General features: G+C 37.3%; 1 protein-coding gene across 1 annotated transcript in view; it reads left to right on the forward strand.

Moving 5' to 3' along the window:
* The window catches only part of LOC140146857 (HAUS augmin-like complex subunit 4), a 57,053-nt gene extending 37,460 nt beyond the window's left edge, over nt 1–19,593 (forward strand). The window contains exons 7-9 of the mRNA XM_072168747.1: nt 12,278–12,408; nt 17,111–17,179; nt 17,662–19,593. Of these exons, the coding sequence (XP_072024848.1) occupies nt 12,278–12,408; nt 17,111–17,179; nt 17,662–17,872 (411 nt within the window). The 3' untranslated portion in view covers nt 17,873–19,593. The remainder of the gene's footprint in view (nt 1–12,277; nt 12,409–17,110; nt 17,180–17,661) is intronic.
* The last annotated feature ends 5,210 nt before the right edge of the window (nt 19,594–24,803 follow it).

Below are 24,803 nucleotides of genomic sequence, written 5' to 3' on the forward strand. Positions count from 1 at the left end.
AGGTTCTATAATAATTGCAGTAGACAATTTCATTTGAATTTATTAGTAACAGAGAAGCTGTTAGTAACAAGGTTTTCTGTCCCATCAGTGACCTAGCCAGGGGGCAAAGTGGGCAGCTCCCCCCCCCATCCCATGTGAAAGTCTTGACCCTCTCCCCCCCTGTGGGATGGTGGCTACCCCGATAAAATTTGTCTTGCCCACCACCTTTTTGCTATGAAATTCAAATATAAAGCAATGATTTTTTCCTTCAGTAATGTCAGTTAAAAACATAGTGCTTGGATATACTTTAAAAAAAATAATCTTGGTGTTAAAATTAGGCATGAAATTGTGTCTTTCAGTGTAAGATTCTTGATTTTACAAGCCTCAACTTCGCCCGTGAGATTTTTTCAAAATTCATTTTTTTGTGTTTCAAACTAAATATAGTTTGCTAACTTTTGATGATATTTCCCACCTCAAGGTCTACATATGTGACACGATCAAGGGAAATGAGTCGAATGTCGCTAATATTGATTTTGAGATATTGACAAAGAAAGCGTTAAAATTCTTTTGTTTTATATTGTTTTCAGCGATTGATAACTTGACGTAACTTCACAAAGAAAAGACGTATCAACATGGGGTTTTCAGTTTCTGAAAGCTCTGAATGTCCTCTTTAGAATCATGTGTAAAACTCATTTTTGACTAGGGCCGACATGTGACTCATTCCCCTTGATCATGTCACATATTATAGTTTTGTCAGAATATCCGTTTTGATTTCACCTTTTTTCACTTGCGGCTGCCAAAATGTCCAACCAGTACTTCATTTCATATAACCAGCAGAAGTAATCAATATTTCTATTGTGGCTTTCAAAAACATCCATCCATGGGTACATTTGCGAGTTGATTTTACAAAATTGGTAGTCGGAATTGAAAAATGACGCAATCAAAACTGAAATTCTGACAAAACTATGACATAATTAGCCCTATATGATGTGCTTTAGAAAGTTGGAAAATATCTTTCATTAATAGGGAATTATGTTACTTTGAAAAGCAAAAACATTGACCCCAAAAAAGGCTCACAGGGCAAGATGGAGCCTGTGAAAATTGAAAATCTTACACTAGAAGCCTAAATTTCAAACCTAAGTTTAACATTTCATTTTTTCATTTGACCAAGAAAATTAATTATGAAGTGAAAAGGTGTAACTAAAAATTGTGCTAATTTCAACACCAAATTTGATCGTTCCAAGCGCCTATTAAGTGACTTAGTGGGTCTTATTTTAAGCAATAGCCATCGACTGACTAGTGTTCTGTGTGCATGAGTAATATCTAAATCATGTTTACTAATTAAAGCATTTATATGGCACTCTACAATGCACAAAGCACATATGTCTGAGATTGAACATTTCTTAGTGATAGGTGATTTGGTTTTCTTTTTTTTTCTGCATGGCCAAAAATATTTCAAAATTGTCTGAATAAAGAAGACAGTTTGATCTCTTTGGCATTGGGTATAATGATACAACATATGGCTTAGAAAACAGTACTGGTACTAAGTGTTATAATTCCATGATAAGGCTAATAGGGTGCCGTAAGCTGTGATGCTCATAAATACCCATAAGTAACCATATTTTTAAAATTTTAAGAACACTATGAAAAATACATTTTCTGGATTCATTTTCTTTTCCAAGGAGCACATGATTTTATTTGTGAGTAAAACAAATCACAATAATAAGGTTAGTAAAGAATTATATCCAGTTAGATATATCATGTGATACAATCCCTTCTACAGACAATTATTTGTCAAAGTAGTTTAGAGAAGAGCATCCACTATCTGACAACATGAAGTGTATCACAATTGGTTGATAAACCAGGCAAAAATTGACACACACACAAAAAATATGTAAAAAGAACAACAAATATAATTTAACGATAGGGAGAGGTTTCTAGATTCTTGAAAATATAATTTTGTTCGATTTAAAATTTTAAGCATACAATTTCATTAAAAGCAAATTAACCCACCCCAGTTTTTTTTTCTTCAATATCTCGAATAATAAATGTTCAAATTTGATTAATGGTCTTAGCTTTTGATCCTAGCAGGATGTGACAAGACAAGACACAAACCAAACATAGACAATGCGCGGAAAACAGCTCTTTTTAACTTTTAATTATGAATGTTCATGAACAGACTTGAAAATTAACCCCCCTTTTTTGGCGAAATGTAAAGAAGATCATATGTGATGCGATCAAGCAAAATCAGTCGGAACTCGGCAATAATAAACTTTCAGTTTCCTATAGAATGGTAAAAAGCATTTACAAAGCTAGATTTTGCAGAAAACCCCATTGAAATTGAACAACCAGTTTCAAAGATGTGAGCAATTAAAGAGTTTCCAAAACAAAGGAAAACAAAAGGAAAAGTTTCCTTTGTTTGGCTATATCTCAAAATCAATATTTCTGAGTTCCGACTGATTTGGCTTGATCGCATCACATATGTACATATAGTCAATGTTAAGTGTCAGCACTAGGATTAAAATCAACAATATAATACATCCTCTCAAAATATTTGCATTCTTCCTGCATAAATATCTCACATTATAAAGCATCTACTTGATTTCGTAAGTTTGAATACTAAGTCTGCTGTCAAACAATTCCAAACACTTTTTACTCAAGATAAAGTTTGCATAATCTGTGACTCTTTCATATGTTATATTACAACAAATTCTTAACACATATTTACAATATTATATAAGATATTAGCTTATATCTTACCTTTCATTCCAAGCATCCAAGTAACAACAAATGCGACAAATACAAATCCACGTCTTGATTCTGGCGCAGCCGATATGATTATGCCCCGAACTGCTCAATTTTCTGACAATGCCAGGTACGCCTAAATTGGTATAACCAAATTGAACTAGTGCAACACATTGAAATGAACCAATCATGACAATTGTACTTCCTTGCCTTGTTAAGTACAAGACATTTCATTGGCTTATACCATCCGTGCGTCATTATAGCAAATGGGGTGATACAGCTTGACACCCACCTTCTCATTAAAACCTGTCAACAATCAAACCCTCGTGCCAAGAGGAGTTACTGTTTCATGAAACTGATATGACATGATTATCTCATTCTGTTATTTTACCTCAAATTTCATTTTCTTTTGTATCAAATGGAGGAATAGGATTACCCGAGAGCAACAAACCAAATCTGACCAACCATAAACATCATGTGATGAAATTAAAACCTCTCATGATAACAAAGTATCTCCTTTGTTGATTACAAAGTTATACTTTGGAAGAAGACTCATTCAAAACTTTAAAACTTTTCTACAGGGTGAGTCAAAGTGATATATACACAATTTTATCTTTTTCTTCTGGCATCTTGGAACCAGTGGCGTAACTTGGGTTGGTAGCGCCCGGGGCAAGAAACAAAATTGGCGCCCCTACCCCTCCCCCACCCGAGAATATCTTAGACGCGGGCAGTGACGTAGCTAGGGGTTGTTAATGTTGCGCCCAGGGCTAAGGATATGCCCCCTCCTTTTCTTGAAACAATTGCGCGCGGAGTGCGCAATATTTTGGACAAATACCACTAATTAATTTTGTTTGCTGGATGTTGAACATTGGTCTTAAACTGTTCTCTCAATTGATTTTGTGCTGAAAATTTTGACTTTCATCGCTTGGAGGGGCGCAGAGTCGCTGCTGAATTAGTCAATTTGGCGCCCCCCCAAGGGTGGCGCCCGGGGCACGTTGCCCCCCTCTGCCCCCCGGTAGTTACGCCACTGCTTGGAACACCCTGAATCAAAAATTTACAGGTTTTTATGGTGAAGTGTTGTTTTATCTGCCATAGAAAAGTTGAATTTTACCCATTGGTTATTTCAATATTAGCCTTTTCGGAGTATGGTGTACACAAAAGGAGGGCAGTCTTCAAGTTGGGTAAAACCTGGCAAATTCAAAAGACTTTACCCACTTTGTGCAGCGCCATCCTATTGTGTCCACCATATCTCGAAAAGGCTAATGGCAATTTTAAGATAACTACTTGTTTTCATGTCAACACATTTGGTGTCTCCAATGACAATGGTCTAGATAAAAAATAAAGGATCCTTTTGCAATATCAATGGTTAAAATCTTTTTAATATTTGATGCTACTCAAGCTATCTATATTCAAATGAACACTGAAACCCCTTTCAGAATGTCATGGAATCATTGTAATATATTTCCAAATTTAAATAGCCCTATGGTGGAGGCATCCCAATCAATGATGCCTTGTGTTGAAAACTGTAACGCTTCTATTTTTTTTTTATTGTTCTCAATGCAGTTGTTGGACCATCAAAACAAGAAAGAATTTTCACTATGTTGGGTTTCTCCATGGAGCATTAGATTTATTAAGCTCCATGGGTTTCTCTTGGTTCCCAGGGGGCAACTGGGCATTGACCAGTGGGTATCATCTGCGAACTTCACATAAAAGGGTCATTTTCAAGATCAATACATTGGAACTTAGGATAGGAAGGTAACAGGATGGTTCTATGAGAAAAAATTGTATGGAATCAATATCAAGTGCCCCCTCCCCAGTCTTGGTTGTGTGTAAAAGTTTTATATTGTTATGAATAACTTAAGGTTATTAATTATTTTAAACTGTTGTGATTTAGTAGTTCACAGCATCTTACGAATGGTAGAAAAAAAAAAAAAAAACTGCATTGCTCAATTCATAGCGAGCATGTAGAAGAATTAAAATATCACAGATATACTTTTATAGGTGCTGCGGTTCTTGAGTTACGTTGTAGAGAGAGCTGAAACAACAACACTTTTGTAAAACGTACATAACTCATTAACAACAATAAATTAAGCAAGTTTGCAAAGTATACGATTTGTAGAATGAACTTTTGCAAAACATCAAGGTGCTAATTGTCAATAATATATTGATCTAGATAATGAAAATTGCTTTTTAGGTTGCTTCGACCAACAATACCTCGTCTACCCTTAATAATGCTTACGTGAGAGCAGCCAACCAAAACTAACCAGCCGTATAAAGTTAATCTACTAATTGAATGGACCATGAACAGGATGAAATTAAAACCTCCTCATGACGTAAATTGATGCTGTGCCAAATAAGACCAAAGTATCTGCTTTAATGGGCTATTCAACTTGAAATCCATACACCCCTATGGAAGACATGACCTTAATGTCCCACACAGGGGTGTAGATTTGTGTCTGTACAGACTTATTGCTGCTGTGCCAAATAAGACCAAAGTATCTGCTTTAATGGGCTATTCCAGTTGAAATCCATACACCCCCTATGGAAGACATGACTGTAATGTCCCACAGAGGGGGTGTAGATTTGTGTCTGTACAGACTTATTGCTGCTGTACCAAATAAGACCAAAGTATCTGCTTTAATGGGCTATTCAACTTGAAATCCATACACCCCCTATGGAAGACATGACTGTAATGTCCCACAGAGGGGTGTAGATTTATGTCTGTACAGTCTTATTGCTGCTGTACCAAATAAGACCAATGTATCTGCTTTAATGGGCTATTCCAGTTGAAATCCATAGTCCACCCCCTATGGAAGACATGACTGTAATGTCCCACACAGGGGTGTAGATTTGTGTCTGTACAGACTTATTGCTGCTGTACCAAATAAGACCAATGTATCTGCTTTAATGGGCTATTCCAGTTGAAATCCGTACACCCCCTATGGAAGACATGACTGTAATGTCCCACACAGGGGTGTAGATTTGTGTCTGTACAGACTTATTGCTGCTGTACCAAATAAGACCAAAGTATCTGCTTTACTGGGCTATTCCAGTTGAAATCCATACACCCCCTATGGAAGACATGACCTTAATGTCCCACAGAGGGGTGTAGATTTGTGTCTGTACAGACTTATTGCTGCTGTACCAAATAAGACCAAAGTATCTGCTTTACTGGGCTATTCCAGTTGAAATCCATACACCCCCTATGGAAGACATGACCTTAATGTCCCACAGAGGGGTGTAGATTTGTGTCTGTACAGACTTATTGCTGCTGTACCAAATAAGACCAATGTATCTGCTTTAATGGGCTATTCCACTTGAATTCATACACCCCCTGTGGAAGACATGACCTTAATGTCCCACAGAGGGGTGTAGATTTGTGTCTGTACAGACTTATTGCTGCTGTACCAAATAAGACCAATGTATCTGCTTTAATGGGCTATTCCACTTGAAATTCATACACCCCCTGTGGAAGACATGACCTTAATGTCCCACGGAGGGGGTGTAGATTTGTGTCTGTACAGACTTATTGCTGCTGTACCAAATAAGACCAAAGTATGCTTTAATCACTAAGTGATTTTCATACCACTGATTCCCGGGGCTGATTCAAAGCATAATGGGACTTTCACAGATTCAGTTTGTGTTTTTACCAATTTTGTTTATGATGATCCTACTTCAATTCATCAGGTTGGCATGTCATATGGATCTTTATTATTAGTTTCCTGCAGACCCTCTGAATGCTCAGGGTCAGAAATTCGGCGAGAATCCGAGAATCCATTCTCGCAAAGATTCTCGTCAACAAAATTGCAAGAATCTAAATGGATTCTCGTAAATATTTCAATTTATCATACAAAGTAAATTGGCGAGAATCCATGGATTCTTGCAAAATTCCACCGGGAGAATCCAAAAGGATTCTCGCACTTGGTTGCGAATTTCTGACCCTGAATTGCTGGAATCACAATTGTAATCTTATATATTTTATTGGGGTTGTAGCTTACATAATTTTGACAGCTATTTTATCCAGCATCAGTATCTACGCTTTCCCCCAATCAATTTTCCAACGAAATAAAGGCTTTTCCGTCCTGGTTCTCTGTTAAAATTTCAATTTGACATACATTTTTGCAAATTTTCTTGACTGCCTCGTATTGGTCATGCAGCGCAACAGAAAAACTTGTCGATGTAATGTACGATTTGAACTATACATTTTGACCAAAATTTCTCAACTCCGAGGGGGGACCCCCAGGCAATACTACTTTATCAGATGCATGTACGATTTTGACATATTTCTAGATTCCGAGGATATACCAGAAATAATTCACTAGATATGTTTGATTTATACATACATTTTGGCAACATTTTCTCGATTCAGAGGGGGTATTGGGGGCATAACGGGGCAAATGACTGTACAGGTATGCTCCCCCAGAAAGGCCCTTGTTTTGGACTGCACAGCTCTGAAAGATCCCTGAATTTGACCAAAACAGACAGAGCGCTGAAAGACCCTAAATTTGATACGGCTCTAAAAGACCCCTAATTTTCTCATTCCTCACATTTGTGTTTTTTTTCAAGCAATTTTCAATCAGAAAGCCAAGAAGACCCTTGATTGTGACCGCTTGTAGCTTGAAAGACCCCCAAGGGAATACCCCACTCGGTCACCCCCTCGCACCATAGTCGAACGCCTTAACGACTGAGCTAACTTAACTGCCATAAAAACAATCAGTGTGTTTTATGCATTCTGAAGTGAATTTGGAAAAATCCTCGTTTTAGGGTAGTTTTTAAAATAACCCAATGACATTAGTGTTGACATATTTATCAAGTTATTCAGCACAACAGAGTGGTTTCTGAGCAATTTTACTAACAAGATTTTTTTTAAATCAGAGCCGACTTTAACAGCGCCAATTTTAAGCTTACCGATATCATCACTGTCACTGAATGGCACTCTACCGACACACGCAATGAGTAGGGGCAAATATCAAACCAACTCCTCACTTGTCTTATGGTATGGTGTTTTTATATTGTCTGTCCTTGTTTAAGGGTAAATTTCAAACAAATTCCTCGCTTAGGGTATTTTTATTTGAGTAAAATCCTTGTTTAGGGTTAGTTTGACAAATTTTCGACATCTTTTTTTATAGCTTAGGGTCATCTTTGAAAGTCAATTCACATGGATGCTTACAACTTTTATACATGAGTGCCCCGGGAACAGATCAATAATTTTCATTTTGAAATTGTTATCCCTTGTATGACCTTTTGTGACCTCTAGTTGTCCCCAGGGATCAAATCCAAAATGGTTCCACATCTTCAAAGAAACTTTGAACAATGCATGTACATTATGATGTGTGGAAACCCTCTTGCCTTTATCACAAATTGGACAATGCTTAATAAGGTTTGCCTAGAGAGGCATATATGGAGTCGCATGTACCAATGGAGCATTCATGCTGGGTCCTCTTTCATAGGTCCTGGTAGAGACACAAAATTGGGCAGAATAAAGTTACTTTGTCCACAAATTGGTAAAAAATAATGAAACCCCCCGCATCACATCCATTTACAGCAACGTAGGAAGGAAAGGAAATTAAAAAGTGTGATAACTCAGTAAATGATATTGTGACAGCCTATATCAATTACTGAAGACAAAATTTACAGCTTTCATGTGGGCAGAAGATCCGGTCTGGTCATTTATCATTATTTTATTTCATGTAAAAAAGCAATCACTTAAAGGAGTATTTTGTGATGGTTGCATCCTCTTTTATGACATTTTTCAGTAGATATCCACGAAAATGCTTTTTCCCAAAATTTCTGTTAATTCCGATTTTATGCGTTTGCGAGTTATGCATGATTATGTGTATTACACTGCTCCATAGACAATGTGTTGTAATTTTCGATACCTCTGCTAAACGAATTAATCTTCAAGAAATTTTTGTACATAAACATTATGTAGCCAGAGCAGTGGCGTAGCTGCCGGGGGGCTGGCAAAAATTGCCTGTTTGGGCCCCCGCCCCCTAGTGCAAGGAAAAAAGAGGAAAAGGAGGAGAAAGAGAAAAAGAGAGGAGAGAGAGAGGGGGGGCAGAGAGATGGGGAAGCCATACGATATGCAATATTTTATGATTATTATCAATAAGCCTGGCAAATATTGTCTATTTGGGCCCCCGCCCCACCGGCCCCCCCCCCCCAGTGCAGGGAAATTTGGTAGATTTGGGCCCCCGCCCCATACAGGCTTGCCCCCCCTGGAAAAATCCCAGCTACACCGCTGAGCCAGAGGTTTCCAGTGATACCAAAATCTCAACTTTTTTTGAGAAAAGTGAAGGGATGATGCTGTGGATTTAATTATTTAGTGCAAATTAAAACCTGTGGTCATTGCACAGTTTAAAAAATCAAATTGAAGGCTGAGACAATATCTTACACTTCCCACAATGCATTTCTTCCATTGCAATTTTCTGTACTGATTTGTTATCTAATGCAACATGGGTTAAAAGTTAATAACATACACATGGTCAATAAAGGAGGTGAATAGAAATAAACGTACAATTGTTGTAATTTTGAAAAAAGTAAAATAAATAATGCGAACATTTTAGGTATCAGAAGCGTTCGGAGATGATGATTAATAAAGGTAGCCACCCGTATGAGTTAGTTTTGATGAATTTATTGTGCCAACATGAGGGAAAAATGTCTAAATGAATTTACTGCATATTGACTTGTGCTCTCTGGGTCAATTTATATGACCTTAAAAAATTAGTATTTTTCTCCAGGCGCTTCTAAATTTTTGTGATGGTAGTAGATGACGCAGACACAGGGACAGGAAATTTTAGACATATGTGACCATCCAGCACAACTGAGCCCTGAAGTCGCCAATCATCATTTTTGAGATATTCAACCAAAATATTCTGCATGAAATTAGCTTTAAAATGATGTATATCATGTCTATAGTACTTGTCATTTAAGTAGTGAAAAGTCAATAGAACAGTCAATAAATCTTTTGTTTCCTATTGTTTATTGTTAAGTTCAATGGAGCATATCTCAATAGTGGCACTGGCGACATCCGGGCTCAGTTGTGGTGGATAGTCACATATAGGGTGAAATTATTTTTACTCCTGGCTATGAAAGATGTGTTACAATAACTTTTTCTACAATATACAATAAATAACTTGTCATTCCAGGTGTTTTTTACGATGCTGAAGTTATCCACTAAAAGATATCAGCATCAAAAGTTTTGATGACCCCAATCGGGACATGGGGTTTTGGGGGTTGTGACACCCTGTATAAGCAATTTTCTCGAAAATAAGAACTTCTTTTAATATTTTGATGTTTTAAGATATAAAAGGAACGTCATTACTAAACAACTACAAAATAAAAATTCGAAATAATATTTCGTATTTTAGTTATGACTCCTGAAAGGGACGGGACTGCAATTGGGCACCTTACCGAAGAAAAATGACCCTAAATCATCCTCTGGTTTAATGTATCATTTGATGTGATTACATTAATCCTCTCCATGCGGGTGTCGACTGGAATCAGCATTAAAAATGCATTAAAATGAGTACAAATAAGCATAGTGGTTCTTGAGATAGCTGTTTTAACAGCTATCTCAAGAACCACTATACTAGGCTTATTTGCAATATAAAAATATTTTGAGAAAATATCTGAGAACTTGGACTTTTGTGTTGAATCCTATTTAGCACGCAAAGCATTAATTAAAAAGAGTCATTATTGTCTGTGGACGTGGATGGTGAATTCAACCAGTGGCGGCACCATGATTTTTTTTTGGGGGGGGGGCACAGTAAAATGGGGGAGGGTGGGGGCAAGTATCTGAAATGTTACAAAATAATACTGTATGTAAGATTGGATACTGAATATCACATACTTACATATCACACAAATGGCAAACTGCAATAGTATACTTCAAAGACAATATATTGAGGCAATCACATGCTCTGTGCTGGGACTTGTGATACCTGTCACATTTGGGTGTATTCCTAATACATTTGGGTGTATTCTTAATACATTTGTGTGTATTCCAAATACATTTGGGTGTATTCCTAATACATTTGGGTGTATTCATAATACATTTGGGTGCATTCCTAATACATTTGGGTGTATGCCTAATACATTTGTATATAATTAGGTGTATTCCTAATACATTTGGGAGTATTCCTAATACATTTGGGTATATTCCTAATACATTTGCGTATATTCCTAATACATTTGGGCGTATTCCTAATACATTTGGGTGTATTCCTAATACATTTGGGTGTATTCCTAATATATTTGTGTGTATTCCTTATATTAATTATGGTATACTTACATGGGGGAATGCATGTAAAACATATCTTGATAAAATACATTTGCTCCAAAAATGGGCCATGAGAACCATTTCGCATAGCCATTATCGAAGCCATTCTGGACCACTATTTCATAAATTCAATATGCTCAATGTTTTTGATATACTCAAACTAGAACTAGGTGTATACATATGTATAAATATTCTATTAAACAACTACCATGTTCATGTGACAGTTTCTTTCTAAAACGAACCGATATTCATAGCTATCACACAAGAAACAGTAATAAGTAATGAAACAAGAAACAAGAAAGTATTCACTGATCATTCAATCAAACAAGAAACAAGAAAGTATTCACTGATCATTCAATCAAACAAGAAACAAGAAAGTATTCACTGATCATTCAATCAGGAATACCGGCCCACTGTTATGGAATTCCCTGAACGATAACCTTAAAGTAGCAAACTCAATAAAATATTTTCAAAACAAGTATAAAACACAACTAATCTCATTTTATTACTAGTTCTTGGAGCCCCGTTTTTGTTCTTGTGTGATAGGCTTAATATAGGTATCCCAGGCAACCTTAGTTAACACATTTGCTAGTCAGCAAAATTCGCCGAGACCGGGGCCCAAACACAATGCATATTTACATAGAAATTTGAATTTTTTTCGAGAATAGGTCGGTGAAGGAAACCTACATAAATATGTTTTCTATACTTCACTTGACCCAAATATATGATTTTTTATGGTGATAATCAAGTCGCACATGGAATTATAGAGGGATTTTGATAGCAGTTCCATTAAAAAAAGCTGCTATCGCCATGAGACTAAGATCTAGAAACACCCCGAAATGCCGCTTTTGGGGAATTTTGCTAGCTGAATCTTTTTGATGAAAGTCAGTCTTTGACAAGATGTAACTTTGCTACGGAAAGTGCTATGAAAAAAAGGTTTTCAGTTTTGGCTTTGTTTACTCAAGGGCTTTAATTTGATATATAAAATGATGCAGTTTGATGGCAAATTTGAATTCACCTAGCATACCTACTTAATATGCTCTGTTTGTTTGTTGTTGTATTAATTTAGTTCTGTAAGGGGATGGTCAACGCTGGCCTTATTGGCCTCTCGATTACCTCCTCCTTTATTGTCTTGTTTTATTTTATATTTTCGATGTTGAATTTCTTTGTATTTTGTTGTTTTTTATTATGGAAATAAAGATGTATTCTTTTCATCTCTTCTCATTTGGGTGTATTCCTAATATATTTGGGTGTATTCCTTTTGATTGACAGGCTCTGATGGAGTGTCTTGAAGTCCTTGAGAAGCTTATCAACCGACACAGACTAGGCTTACAGGCTGATAGTGACAGCATCACCAGTGACTGGTTAAGTGCTAGATGCCATGCTTTGTGCCTTAAAATCAAGTAAGTGTATCCATGGCATAGAAGCTTATCAACCGACACAGACTAGGCTTACAGGGTGATAGTGACAGCATCACCAGTGACTGGTTAAGTGCTAGATGCCATGCTTTGTGCCTTAAAATCAAGTAAGTGTATCCGTGGCATAGAAGCTTATCAACCGACACAGACTAAGTTTACAGGCTGATAGTGACAGCATCACCAGTGACTGGTTAAGTGCTAGATGCCATGCTTTGTGCCTTAAAATCAAGTAAGTGTATCCATGCCATAGAAGCTTATCAACCGACACAGACTAGGCTTATAGGCTGATAGTGACAGCATCACCAGTGACTGGTTAAGTGCTAGATGCCATGCTTTGTGCCTTAAAATCAAGTAAGTGTATCCATGGCATAGAAGCTTATCAACCGACACAGACTAGGCTTACAGGCTGATAGTGATAGCATCACCAGTGACTGGTTAAGTGCTAGATGCCATGCTTTGTGCCTTAAAATCAAGTAAGTGTATCCATGCCATAGAAGCTTATCAACCGACACAGACTAGGTTTACAGGCTGATAGTGACAGCATCACCAGTGACTGGTTAAGTGCTAGATGCCATGCTTTGTGCCTTAAAATCAAGTAAGTGTATCCATGGCATAGAAGCTTATCAACCGACACAGACTAGGCTTACAGGCTGATAGTGATAGCATCACCAGTGACTGGTTAAGTGCTAGATGCCATGCTTTGTGCCTTAAAATCAAGTAAGTGTATCCATGCCATAGAAGCTTATCAACCGACACAGACTAGGTTTACAGGCTGATAGTGACAGCATCACCAGTGACTGGTTAAGTGCTAGATGCCATGCTTTGTGCCTTAAAATCGAGTAAGTGTATCCATGCTATAGAAGCTTATCAACCGACACAGGCTAGGTTTACAGGCTGATAGTGACAGCATCACCAGTGACTGGTTAAGTGCTAGATGCCATGCTTTGTGCCTTAAAATCAAGTAAGTGTATCCATGGCATAGAAGCTTATCAACCGACACAGACTAGGTTTACAGGCTGATAGTGACAGCATCACCAGTGACTGGTTAAGTGCTAGATGTCATGCTTTGTGCCTTAAAATCAAGTAAGTGTATCCATGCCATAGAAGCTTATCAACCGACACAGACTAGGTTTACAGGCTGATAGTGACAGCATCACCAGTGACTGGTTAAGTGCTAGATGCCATGCTTTGTGCCTTAAAATCAAGTAAGTGTATCCATGCCATAGAAGCTTATCAACCGACACAGACTAGGTTTACAGGCTGATAGTGACAGCATCACCAGTGACTGGTTAAGTGCTAGATGCCATGCTTTGTGCCTTAAAATCGAGTAAGTGTATCCATGGCATAGAAGCTTATCAACCGACACAGACTAGGCTTACAGGCTGATAGTGACAGCATCACCAGTGACTGGTTAAGTGCTAGATGCCATGCTTTGTGCCTTAAAATCAAGTAAGTGTATCCATGCCATAGAAGCTTATCAACCGACACAGACTAGGTTTACAGGCTGATAGTGACAGCATCACCAGTGACTGGTTAAGTGCTAGATGTCATGCTTTGTGCCTTAAAATCAAGTAAGTGTATCCATGCCATAGAAGCTTATCAACCGACACAGACTAGGTTTACAGGCTGATAGTGACAGCATCACCAGTGACTGGTTAAGTGCTAGATGCCATGCTTTGTGCCTTAAAATCAAGTAAGTGTATCCATGCCATAGAAGCTTATCAACCGACACAGGCTAGGTTTACAGGCTGATAGTGATAGCATCACCAGTGACTGGTTAAGTGCTAGATACCATGCTTTGTGCCTTAAAATCAAGTAAGTGTATCCATGCCATAGAAGCTTATCAACCGACACAGACTAGGCTTACAGGCTGATAGTGACAGCATCACCAGTGACTGGTTAAGTGCTAGATGCCATGCTTTGTGCCTTAAAATCAAGTAAGTGTATCCATGCCATAGAAGCTTATCAACCGACACAGACTAGGTTTACAGGCTGATAGTGACAGCATCACCAGTGACTGGTTAAGTGCTAGATGCCATGCTTTGTGCCTTAAAATCAAGTAAGTGTATCCATGCCATAGAAGCTTATCAACCGACACAGACTAGGTTTACAGGCTGATAGTGACAGCATCACCAGTGACTGGTTAAGTGCTAGATGCCATGCTTTGTGCCTTAAAATCAAGTAAGTGTATCCATGCCATAGAAGCTTATCAACCGACACAGACTAGGCTTACAGGCTGATAGTGACAGCATCACCAGTGACTGGTTAAGTGCTAGATGCCATGCTTTGTGCCTTAAAATCAAGTAAGTGTATCCATGCCATAGAAGCTTATCAACCGACACAGACTAGGCTTACAGGCTGATAGTGACAGCATCACCAGTGACTGGTTAAGTGCTAGATGTCATGCTTTGTGCCTTAAAATCAAGTAAGTGTATCCATGCCATAGTATATATATTTTTTATTTGACATACATGTACATATATGTGTGCAAGTGACATCACCTAGCTTTTTCACACTTAGCAGATATGAATTTTTGAAATTGTTTAGACTATGACCGGAAATGACCCCTTAATGACCTTTGACCCCTTATCTGTGCACACCCTATAGACACTGACTAAAGTTGAGTCACATGACTTAACCATGTTATCATCACATATAATTTGTGGAAGGGGTAGCATCTCCAAATAAAAATTCCTTTAAAAAAGGAATGTGGCGCCCAATGTGAACTTGGACGTGATATGGTGAATTCCATGGTGTGTAGATTTGGTATTATAATGATTTTTCTAGGGAAGAGTAAGAGTAGAAGATGATCAAATGCAAGAGAAATGTGTTTGATTGGGGAAGGTGTTCTGACAATCCAAATATAAACTTAGTCCACCTCAAATGACCTGTAACAATTTGTGATTGACATTACTTAATTCACCTCGGATGACTTTGATCTGACATTCAACATTTTCGCGGCTTACACCAATCATATCCATAACAATTTAACTCTTACAACTTCCTGTCAACTCTCTAATTTAAAACTCTAAATTTCTGTCTGTTTGCCTTTTTTGTCTTGTGCCATTTAGTACACTACAGTTTGTTACAATTATTACGATAAGCAAACATTGCTGAGTAGATAACAGGATTTAGTTATTTACTTAATCCAATCATGAAGGTAGTAGCTAGTACTACCTCCATGATTTTGGTCTTGGCCTTGGTCTTCAGTGTTTTAAAATACAACAATGTAGAACATGTATAATTAATATGCCGTGTTGCTTGCATACAGTTTGCCAGCCTAATTGTGCCACCATATTGCAACTTTGGCAATAACCGCTATATAGATTCTATGGTAATTAGCAAACAAAAGCCATCAGTTTAAGGCCTCGTTAATTGATCTTATCACTATGGACCACAATCCCAATGGCATAGTCCAATAACCTCAATTACATAATCATAGTGCAAAATTTGACCTCAAGTTGCATAGTATGAGTTTGTGTACAAAGGATGAATGTACAAATGTATTAGGGTTTAAGAACTGTTCCCATGATAGATGAGCATGTTGTGGATCCTAGTGTATGGTCAAATGTCACCGCTATCGGGTTCTAAGGCACACGGTAAACTGGTTGAACGCTTACAAAGGTCAGGATTTATTTGGTGTTTTTATAAATCCTAATTTTGTATTTTAAACAAAGAATCTACGCTCACCATTTTATCCCGTGCATATCAGAAATCAATAATAAAATGAAATCCAAGCAAAGTGTGGTTTTATTTCAGAGCTGGGCATAATTTGAGCAAAACAATTGCGAAGTCAATCTAGCAAGACTGAAATTAGAAGCAATTCACAAAGTCATGCAGATATATTGTGGCGACTCCGTAGAGGGCGCCACAAAAAGTAACTAAACCCCCTTAAATAATGGCCATTATTCAAAAACGGGCTATTAATATTGTATTACAAATCTGTAAAATGCATTGGAAGCAGAATTTATTTCTGCGCATTTTGACACCTCATTTGATACAATAACCCAGAAAACAAAACACCGGTCAATTTAATGGAGTGAGGTCCAGATTTGAAAGTTGCACTTACAACAATACAAAAACACTCAGATATCATTACACAGATTTCCTTCCATTATACTGAATATGTATCAATAGAATTTATTGCAACTTTCAAATCTTGGGTTACATTGATTTAAATGTGTGCTGTGACATCAATATTTATTTAGTCAATAGCTACAAATGAGGTGGTCATAAGCAAGATTAGACAAACCAATTGCATTAAGTACCCACCCCTGATCTTTTAATTGGTAGAATTCAGTCTAAACTATTATTAACATCAATCTAATTATACGAGTGGATATTCATACGTAGTGGTAGAATGAATTAAAGTTTTAACTTCAACACTACACTGTTTTTTGCTCACCTGGAACATTTTCACTAGTCCGACTAGCGCCTTCAGCAGATGGTGATGCTGTGTTGATATCTTTTCTACAATCTGGATATCTCTCACACAGGGGTTAGGTTTAGGGTTAGGATTAGTGTTATGGTTAGGGTTAGCGTTAGGTTTGAGGTTTCGGATTGACGGGGTGTACCCGAAATTGTTCGCCCCATTTCTCTTTGCCCTCCCCTGGACAGCTAATTATTGCACAGCCCCTTATTTTTGTATTTAGTTTTTTAGTAACTTTTGTTGTGTTATTTGTCACAGAGTGTTTGAAGCCAAGCTGCTGTGTGAAACCTATACTCCTGATGTAGTGTCTGCTCTCAAACAAATAAGGTAAAATCTTAAACACTTATGGGTTGGAGGGGAGCATGACCTAGCGGTGTTTGCATGCAAATATTGAGACAAATAAAGCTGACATACAGGAATGGTATTGGTTCTACAATAGAAATCCAAAAATGTATTATTTTTGCTTCCATTTGCATGATTTGACTCGGGAGGGTAACAAATCATGTAAAATCAGTCGTTTTGGGGGCCAAAATTTATTAATTTTGGCTGAACATTTTCAGAAAATGTGTTTGCTAAAAACATTTTTCAGATTTTGGTGATAGGTAATTATAGCCTTGTGGGGGGACACCTTACTGACCAACCCTACTTGAAACTAAAAGGTCTGTCCACCCGTCCGTGGAACAGAGGGGTTTTTTGGTCACCTATACGGAAAATCCTTTGATTTTTTTTATTTGATTTTGATTTGTAGAATTTTGTACAAATATTTGTCAATTATTTGAACAAGATCAATATTTGGCTTCATTTTGCAGACATCATCTTAATCTTGCCATCCAGGAGAGGGAGAAAGATGTCTCACGATTACAGCGTGCCTTGCAGGCCTACGAGTCTGTCGGAATGGGCTTTGACGCTCTCGTAAAAGAATACGAGCAATTACAAGGCGCTATTGATAACAAGAAATGGGCCTTGACGGAACTCAAACAAAGTATGGCTCCTGAAGAAATGACAGATTGGAAGACATAATGTGTTGGAATGGGGTTTGATGCCTCATCAAAGATTGTGAACAATTACAAGGCGCTATTGATAACAAGAAATAATGGGCGTGACGGAACTGAAACAAAGTTTCTCCGACCTGAACAAATGACAGATTTGGAGACATGGCCTTACCACATATATCACATGATACCTATAGTAAAAATTACATTTGAATGAACATAGCTGCCAATGTAACCCTGACTCTAATCCTAACTCTAACCTTATCTCTAATCCTAATTTTAATTACCCTAAACCCTAACTTTAACCCTTGTCGGACTAATGACCTTTAGACTAATCGGCTATTGTTTTATTGTTGAGCTGCTATTTGAACATTGGGTGGTTTTTCATTGAATGCATTTTTGCATGAAATGTTTGATTGTAAAGGTCAAAATGGGCTGTTCCATTTAAAATCCACACTACCCCTGTGGAAGATTTAGCTTAAGTCTGCCACAGTTGAATAGAATAGACAATTGGGTAGCTTCCATTTGAAATACTCACTCCAGTTGTGGAAGATATAAGTAAAGCCATAATACAGAGGGAGTATGGGTTTAAAATAATATTGATTAACACTGAATAATAAAATTTGAAAAACATACTCCCCCTGTGGAAGATATTTCCAGGTAGTGTGGATTTCACTCTTCCATCCACAGGGGTAGTGTGGATAGCCCAATGCAAAGATACAATGTATTTCCTGCCTAGCGATGATATGGGAGGGGGCACTCGACTTTTGGAGTGACTGGGTGTGTGGAAAGCAATTCAAAACTAGGGATTGGGATCTTTAGGTGAGCGATTTGACACCAAAAATTGAATCATTTAGTGCCGAAGTCTTTTTTTAAAGGGAATCTAAATTGAGAAATGTTGAAACATTTTGGAAAAATATTTACTAAAAATTCTGTTTATTTTAGTGAAAAAGGGATAATATGATTAAAGCTGATCTCAAATCTGTTTAAGAAGGGGATTATTGGGTAATAGCAAAACTCCTAAAAGGGGTCATTTGATGAGAGTTGAAAAATTGGGGTCAATGTGTCCGCACATCCCCCTCTTCCCCCCCCCTCCCCCCATGTTTCTTCTATTATCTATTCCAGCTGTCAAAGTGATGATGTAACAGGATTAATTACCATAGCAATAGATGAATACAATTCATATACTGCGCCAATAAAGTATCCTTACATTTGGAAAAATAATCACAATTTCAAAACCGAACAATATTGGGGTAAATTTGTTTTTTTAATAGATGCACTATCTAATCCTGCACATTATGACACCACATTAAATTCAATGTGACCCCAAGAAGTAAAGTTACAAGCAATTGAATAGACGAAGGTCCCGTTTTAAAAGTGACAAACTGGCCTATTCAAAGCGCAAAAAGATTCCAACAAGCGAAGCAAAGAGACAACACAGTTTTTTCAATGAAGCGTTATTTAAAGCAGTTTTTATTTCAGTTTTTACTTCTCTGTACTTTTCATAACTTCCATTTTATTTGTCAGTTCTTTTGTTTCAGATTTCTTTTATTCCTCTTGTTTTAAATTCAAGCCAAACGCATAAATTAGCCATTCGACACTCTCAAACCAGATGTCTAGTCTGTGGAGTTTTGAATAGGCCAGTTTGTCACTTTTAAAACTGGACCTTCGTCTAATCAAATGCTTGTAACTTTGCTTCTTGAAGTCACATTGGATTCAATGTGGTGTCATAATGTGCAGGATTAGATAGTGCATCTATTAAAAAACAAATTTACCCAAATATTGTTCGGTTTTGAAATTGTGATTATTTTTCCAAATGTAAGGATACTTTATTGGCGCAGTATAGATGCCAAAGAAATGCTAATCATTCGCACATATGTAAGATAAAAAAGTATCTCTGAAAAGAGTGGTATTGTATTCAATCTAGTCATGTTCTAGTCACTTAATACCGGTTATATGCAGGGGTGTGAAATTTCTGCTTTTCAGCTGATTTCAGCTTTTTTTATTGCATTTACAAGTTTTCTTTTATTTTCAGCCCATATTTGACGTTTTTACCCTGCTTTTATGCTGTTTTTCAGCTTTTTTTAGTAATTCTCAGCTTTTTTGGTCTGAGGTCTCTCACACCCCTCTATATATGTCTCCTGTTACGGGTAACTCACTTATGTCCGACCGTGTGAACACAATTTATAATTGCAGACATACAGGTGATGAGTGCAGCCTGCTTGTAGTGCAGGGCGATCTATTCAAAAATTGTATTCATCTATTGCTTTTGTAGTTAATCCAATTATTACATAACTTCGACAGCGTATAGGTATTAGCAATAAGCATTTTACTTTGAAAATCAATATAACAGGGCCTTATCCTACCCAGGTCAATATGCATGAGGTGTCACTGGAATTGGAACATATAATACGGCAGTTTATTCACTGATGCTAAGGTGATTTACGGGGCCCCGACAGACCCAGATTTAGCATGTTTTGTTTTTTGTAACTTTGCTAAATCATGTAAAATTAGCTGGGTTTTTTTTGACCAAAATCTATTGATTTTAACTGAAAATTTTTGAAAAAAACAACTGAATTTTTTCCAAAAATAGTTTGCCAAAAATCATGAAATTTTTGCCAAATTTGTCAAGCTTATGGTGATATTGTAGGGTCATTTTGGCCTCTAGAAGAAAAAAATCCTGCCCGACCCAGCAAACACAAAAATGTTCTTAAAACTTTTATTCAAAATTTTTAATAACATTTTAAAACATAATTGTAAAATATTTGGGGCAAACATTTTTGCTAAATATTTTGTCAATAGTTTGTAGCATTCTGTTAGAATGTTTTGCATCACATTTTTTAAAATGTGTTAAGAATGTTAAAAACATATGGCCCTTTACATAACCCGACATTTAAACCTTTTTTGTAAAACGTTGTGTGTTTGCTGGGGACTGACCCTGCTTGAAATCTGTCCGCCTGTAAAACAGTGGGGGGGGGGGAGGGGTTTCATCGCCTAATAGACATTTAGAAAAGCACAAGATTCACAAGTAAATAGTGTTTTTTATTCCAACTTATTGCTGTATTTACAATAAATTATGTAAATTATAATTTTGTACAAAGATGCCTTGTGTTAAGGGATCTGGAATGAGCGTTTCGACAGTATTTTTTGTGGGACTTGAGAGCACATGAGAATACAGTATGAAGACTACTAACCAGAGCAATCTTACCTTTCCGATGTTGATTATTCCCTGCCCCGGCCACCCCCTACAAGTTTGGCACCGGTTAGGGGAGCCCAAGCCGGATAAGGGATGATGGTCTGGTGTGACGTCACCATTTGGGGGATTCCATCGGGGGGTTATTTGTTATTTATTCATTTATGTGGGACAAAATGACTATTGGTTTTTTCCGCATCTCGGGATCGATGCCATCATTTGCCATAAATGTGTATTACATTGCGAATTTCAAAAAATCAAAATTATTTGATATCATCAGGACACTCTTCGTATTCAGAAAGCAATTAGATATGTCTGATGTGCTCTAATGCCCCACAATAAATACTGTCCAAACGTTCATACCCCAGCCCTTAAGAACTGTATTTCATTGTGTACAAGAAATTTGGGTTCCGACCGAATGGGGTGCAACTCCCTATAGACTTGAGTCCAGTCCTCATCTATGGAGTTTAGGGTTAGTAAGGCAGTCTTGTAATAAGACTAGTAGAGTTGCAGCCAACTAGGTAAATAAGGATAGAACCCCCTGCTCGCCGAACCGATGAGTCATCTGCTCAATTTTGTGATCAACACTTCAAATTATTAAAAATCTTTCAAGGGTGAAACCCGCATTCTGCATTGAATTTTAAAACGCTAATGCCTGATCAGTCTCTCTGCTGCCTCTCCTTAAATCTGATACAGGAGTGATTTTTATATGACCATTCTCTCCTTACATTCTATTGTAAATGCTCTAAGGCCAAAAAAAAAAAAAAAAGGTTTGTCTCAAAGCTTGCGAGAACATTTGTAAAATCACGTAATTTAAAAAAAAAAAAAATGCGGAATTGTTTTTTATTTCAAAAAAAATTTTTATTTTAGTTTTTTTCCGGAAAAATTCGGCGAAAATCAGATTGTTTTTCTCAAAATACCATAAAAATACCAAGTCGGGAATTAAAAAAAAAAAAAAAATCGCATTCGCTTTCAAACCACTCGTGAGCTTTGAGACAAACCTTTTTTGGGGGGGCCTAAACAGCAGGCTCCAGAAGAGCTATTTAATGCTCTACATCAAATTCCAAAAGACAGTCCCTGCCTAAGCAAACACTGTCAAAATTGAGTTTTTCAGTGTGAAGATTGTAATGTTATAATGGTTCACATTTTACGACACTGTCAGTTTTCAATCATGATCATGCTTTTTATACATGTATCACATTCGCTCTGGAGGGTGAGAGTTCATAGAGGCAATGTCGGGACCTCAGGTCAAAGGAAGTGGAAAGAAATGATATACCAACACCACGGCCCGCGGGGTCACTCTCACACAAAAGTGCTACCCACCCGCAAGTCAAGTAGTGAGTGACACCCCCGGACCACGGCCATAACGTTTCTAGTACATTTTGATTCAGAGTTATTTTAATGTTCAACCCACAATGCAAAACAGGTCTAAAATAAGCTTGACAAAATTTGAGATGCTTGTAATCTTTCAAAATTTACATTCTAAAACACAAAATATTTTCACAAATTTAAAAGTGTTTATTGCGCTGTTCTAACAATATGCCAAATTATTGCAAAAAAGAGACAAATCGAGGGTTGACAAACTCACTTTTGGCCATTTTGAGATTTTGGTACCAAAATAATCTGTAATACCGGTACCTACAGATTTTTAAAATCATAAAGCCTGAACTCGATCAACTTCCTATTGCATCTATAGCACAATAATACTTGGTCACATCTCAATGCAAAAATATTATTTTACTCATTTTTCACAAAAAGGCACTTTTTGAGTAAAGGCCTTCTGTTTGTCAACCATCGAAATGTGCACTGCAACTCACCAGCAAAGTGGTTACATAACTCCCTGGTAACTGGATCACGCACCATTTGACATTGGTAGTGCATGCCATATACATTCCGATTGTGGTGGAGAACTCAAAAGCGTGATCAAGTTGACATAGTGATAATTGGATTACCAGTAGCGTACGCAGGAATTTTTCAAGGGGGGTGGGAGGATAAAAAAAATAAAATGTTAAAAATGGCCGCGTAGCAGACATCGCGTCGCGCTTGCGCAACGCCAGGGGGGTGTCTGAGGGGATGTGCCCCCCTCAGAAGTAAGAAACTTTTGCAAAATGAATACCTAATTGAAGAGATTTGGTGGACCATTTTAGCACTAGTATTAGTGTGTAAAATTTTAGTCTGAAAAAGCCGAAAATTTGTTAAATGACGGACCATGAAGCTTTTCGTGAACAAGTTTTCCCTTTAATCATGTTAATTGTAGGCCTATAAATTGTGTTAAACACAAATTGGTAAATGTCGAAAGCAGAAGCGAAAATGTGCCCCCTCAGAAGTAAGGAACTTTTGCAAAATGAAGACATAACTGAAGCGATTTGCTGGACATTTTGGCACTATTAGTGTGTAAAATTTTAGTTTCAAAAAGCCGAAAACTTATGATATGACGGTCTATGAAGCCGTCTCAGAAATTTTGCAAAATGTAGGTCCAATTGAAGCCATTTGGTGCATAATTTGTATGCTATTTCACTGCAAAATACTGTCTAATTATGCTTTATTTTCTTTTGAAAAGCGATTATATTTGGATTACAAAGTAAAATCATCTGAAGTACATTATGCTTTATGCATTACTTGCACCGTGTTTTGACAGAAAAAAAAATTACAAACGGTTTTCAGCTGATAACATGGCGCAATGCGGTGTAAGACTAGAGATGCAGTTTTTAAGCGTGATGATGGGGTTGACAATTATAATTTTCAAGTACGTTGCTGGGGTAAGTGTGTGGGGTGTGATGATGTAGGGGTGGGTGTTGGTGTAAACATGTATATCTATGTCAATTAACAATTAAAACATGTTGCCAGGGGTGTGATGGTGTGGGGGTGTTGACATGTATTAACAGTTAACATCTTTACATATGTTGCCGGTCAATACCGTGTATAGGGGTGAGATAATACCGGGTTTAGGGGTGAGATAATTTGTGTGGGATTTGTTAAGGCATCTATAGGCCTATGATGGTGATAATATGTCCCCTATGCCTTGTTCATCTCCTCCTCCCCCCTCTCTCTCCCTCCCTCTATCTCTCCCTCTCCCTCCTCTCTTTTCTCTCTCTCTCTCTTTCTTTGTCTGTTCTTTTCCCCCATTTTTGGACAGATCCAAGGGGGTGTTTCTGTAACACCCCCCCATGCACGCCAATGCGGATTACACATAAGACTTCGCTGGCGAATACAAATGAGACACTTTTTTGCCTAATATGACTCAACTTTTTATATACTGCACACAAAGAGCATCCGTACACTGAAAACAAAATGTCAAAGACATTGAACATAAATTACCAAATAAAGTAGTCAATAGCTGTTGAAGAATTTTGATCTGGGTATTTTGATACCTCATTCAGTCTGGTCCGACTTTATTTTCCAAACTTATACTAAATTGAATGAAAAAGAGCATTTTAAAGTGACAAGTTTACATATTAGACTTTTCTTTCAAAACACGCTAATTATGAGCACAGCAAGTGAGTGTTGATCTGTCACGCTGCACAGTCGATTGGAATCGTCCTGAAGGAGGAAATGTCCCAAATTTGTCACTTTTGAAATGCTCTCCTAACTTGAGGGAATAAAGTCACATTGTGCCGAATGAGGTATCAAAATATGCATATTATAGGGGTACTACACTTGTGGTAAATTTAGACTATTTTTGCATTTTTCTCAAAAATAATAAAACACTGGTAATAAAATTATGTATATTATTGGGGCAAGGAATCGAATTACTACACTGACATTT

Source organism: Amphiura filiformis, chromosome 2, assembly GCF_039555335.1.
Source record: "Amphiura filiformis chromosome 2, Afil_fr2py, whole genome shotgun sequence".
Classification (NCBI taxonomy): domain Eukaryota; kingdom Metazoa; phylum Echinodermata; class Ophiuroidea; order Amphilepidida; family Amphiuridae; genus Amphiura; species Amphiura filiformis.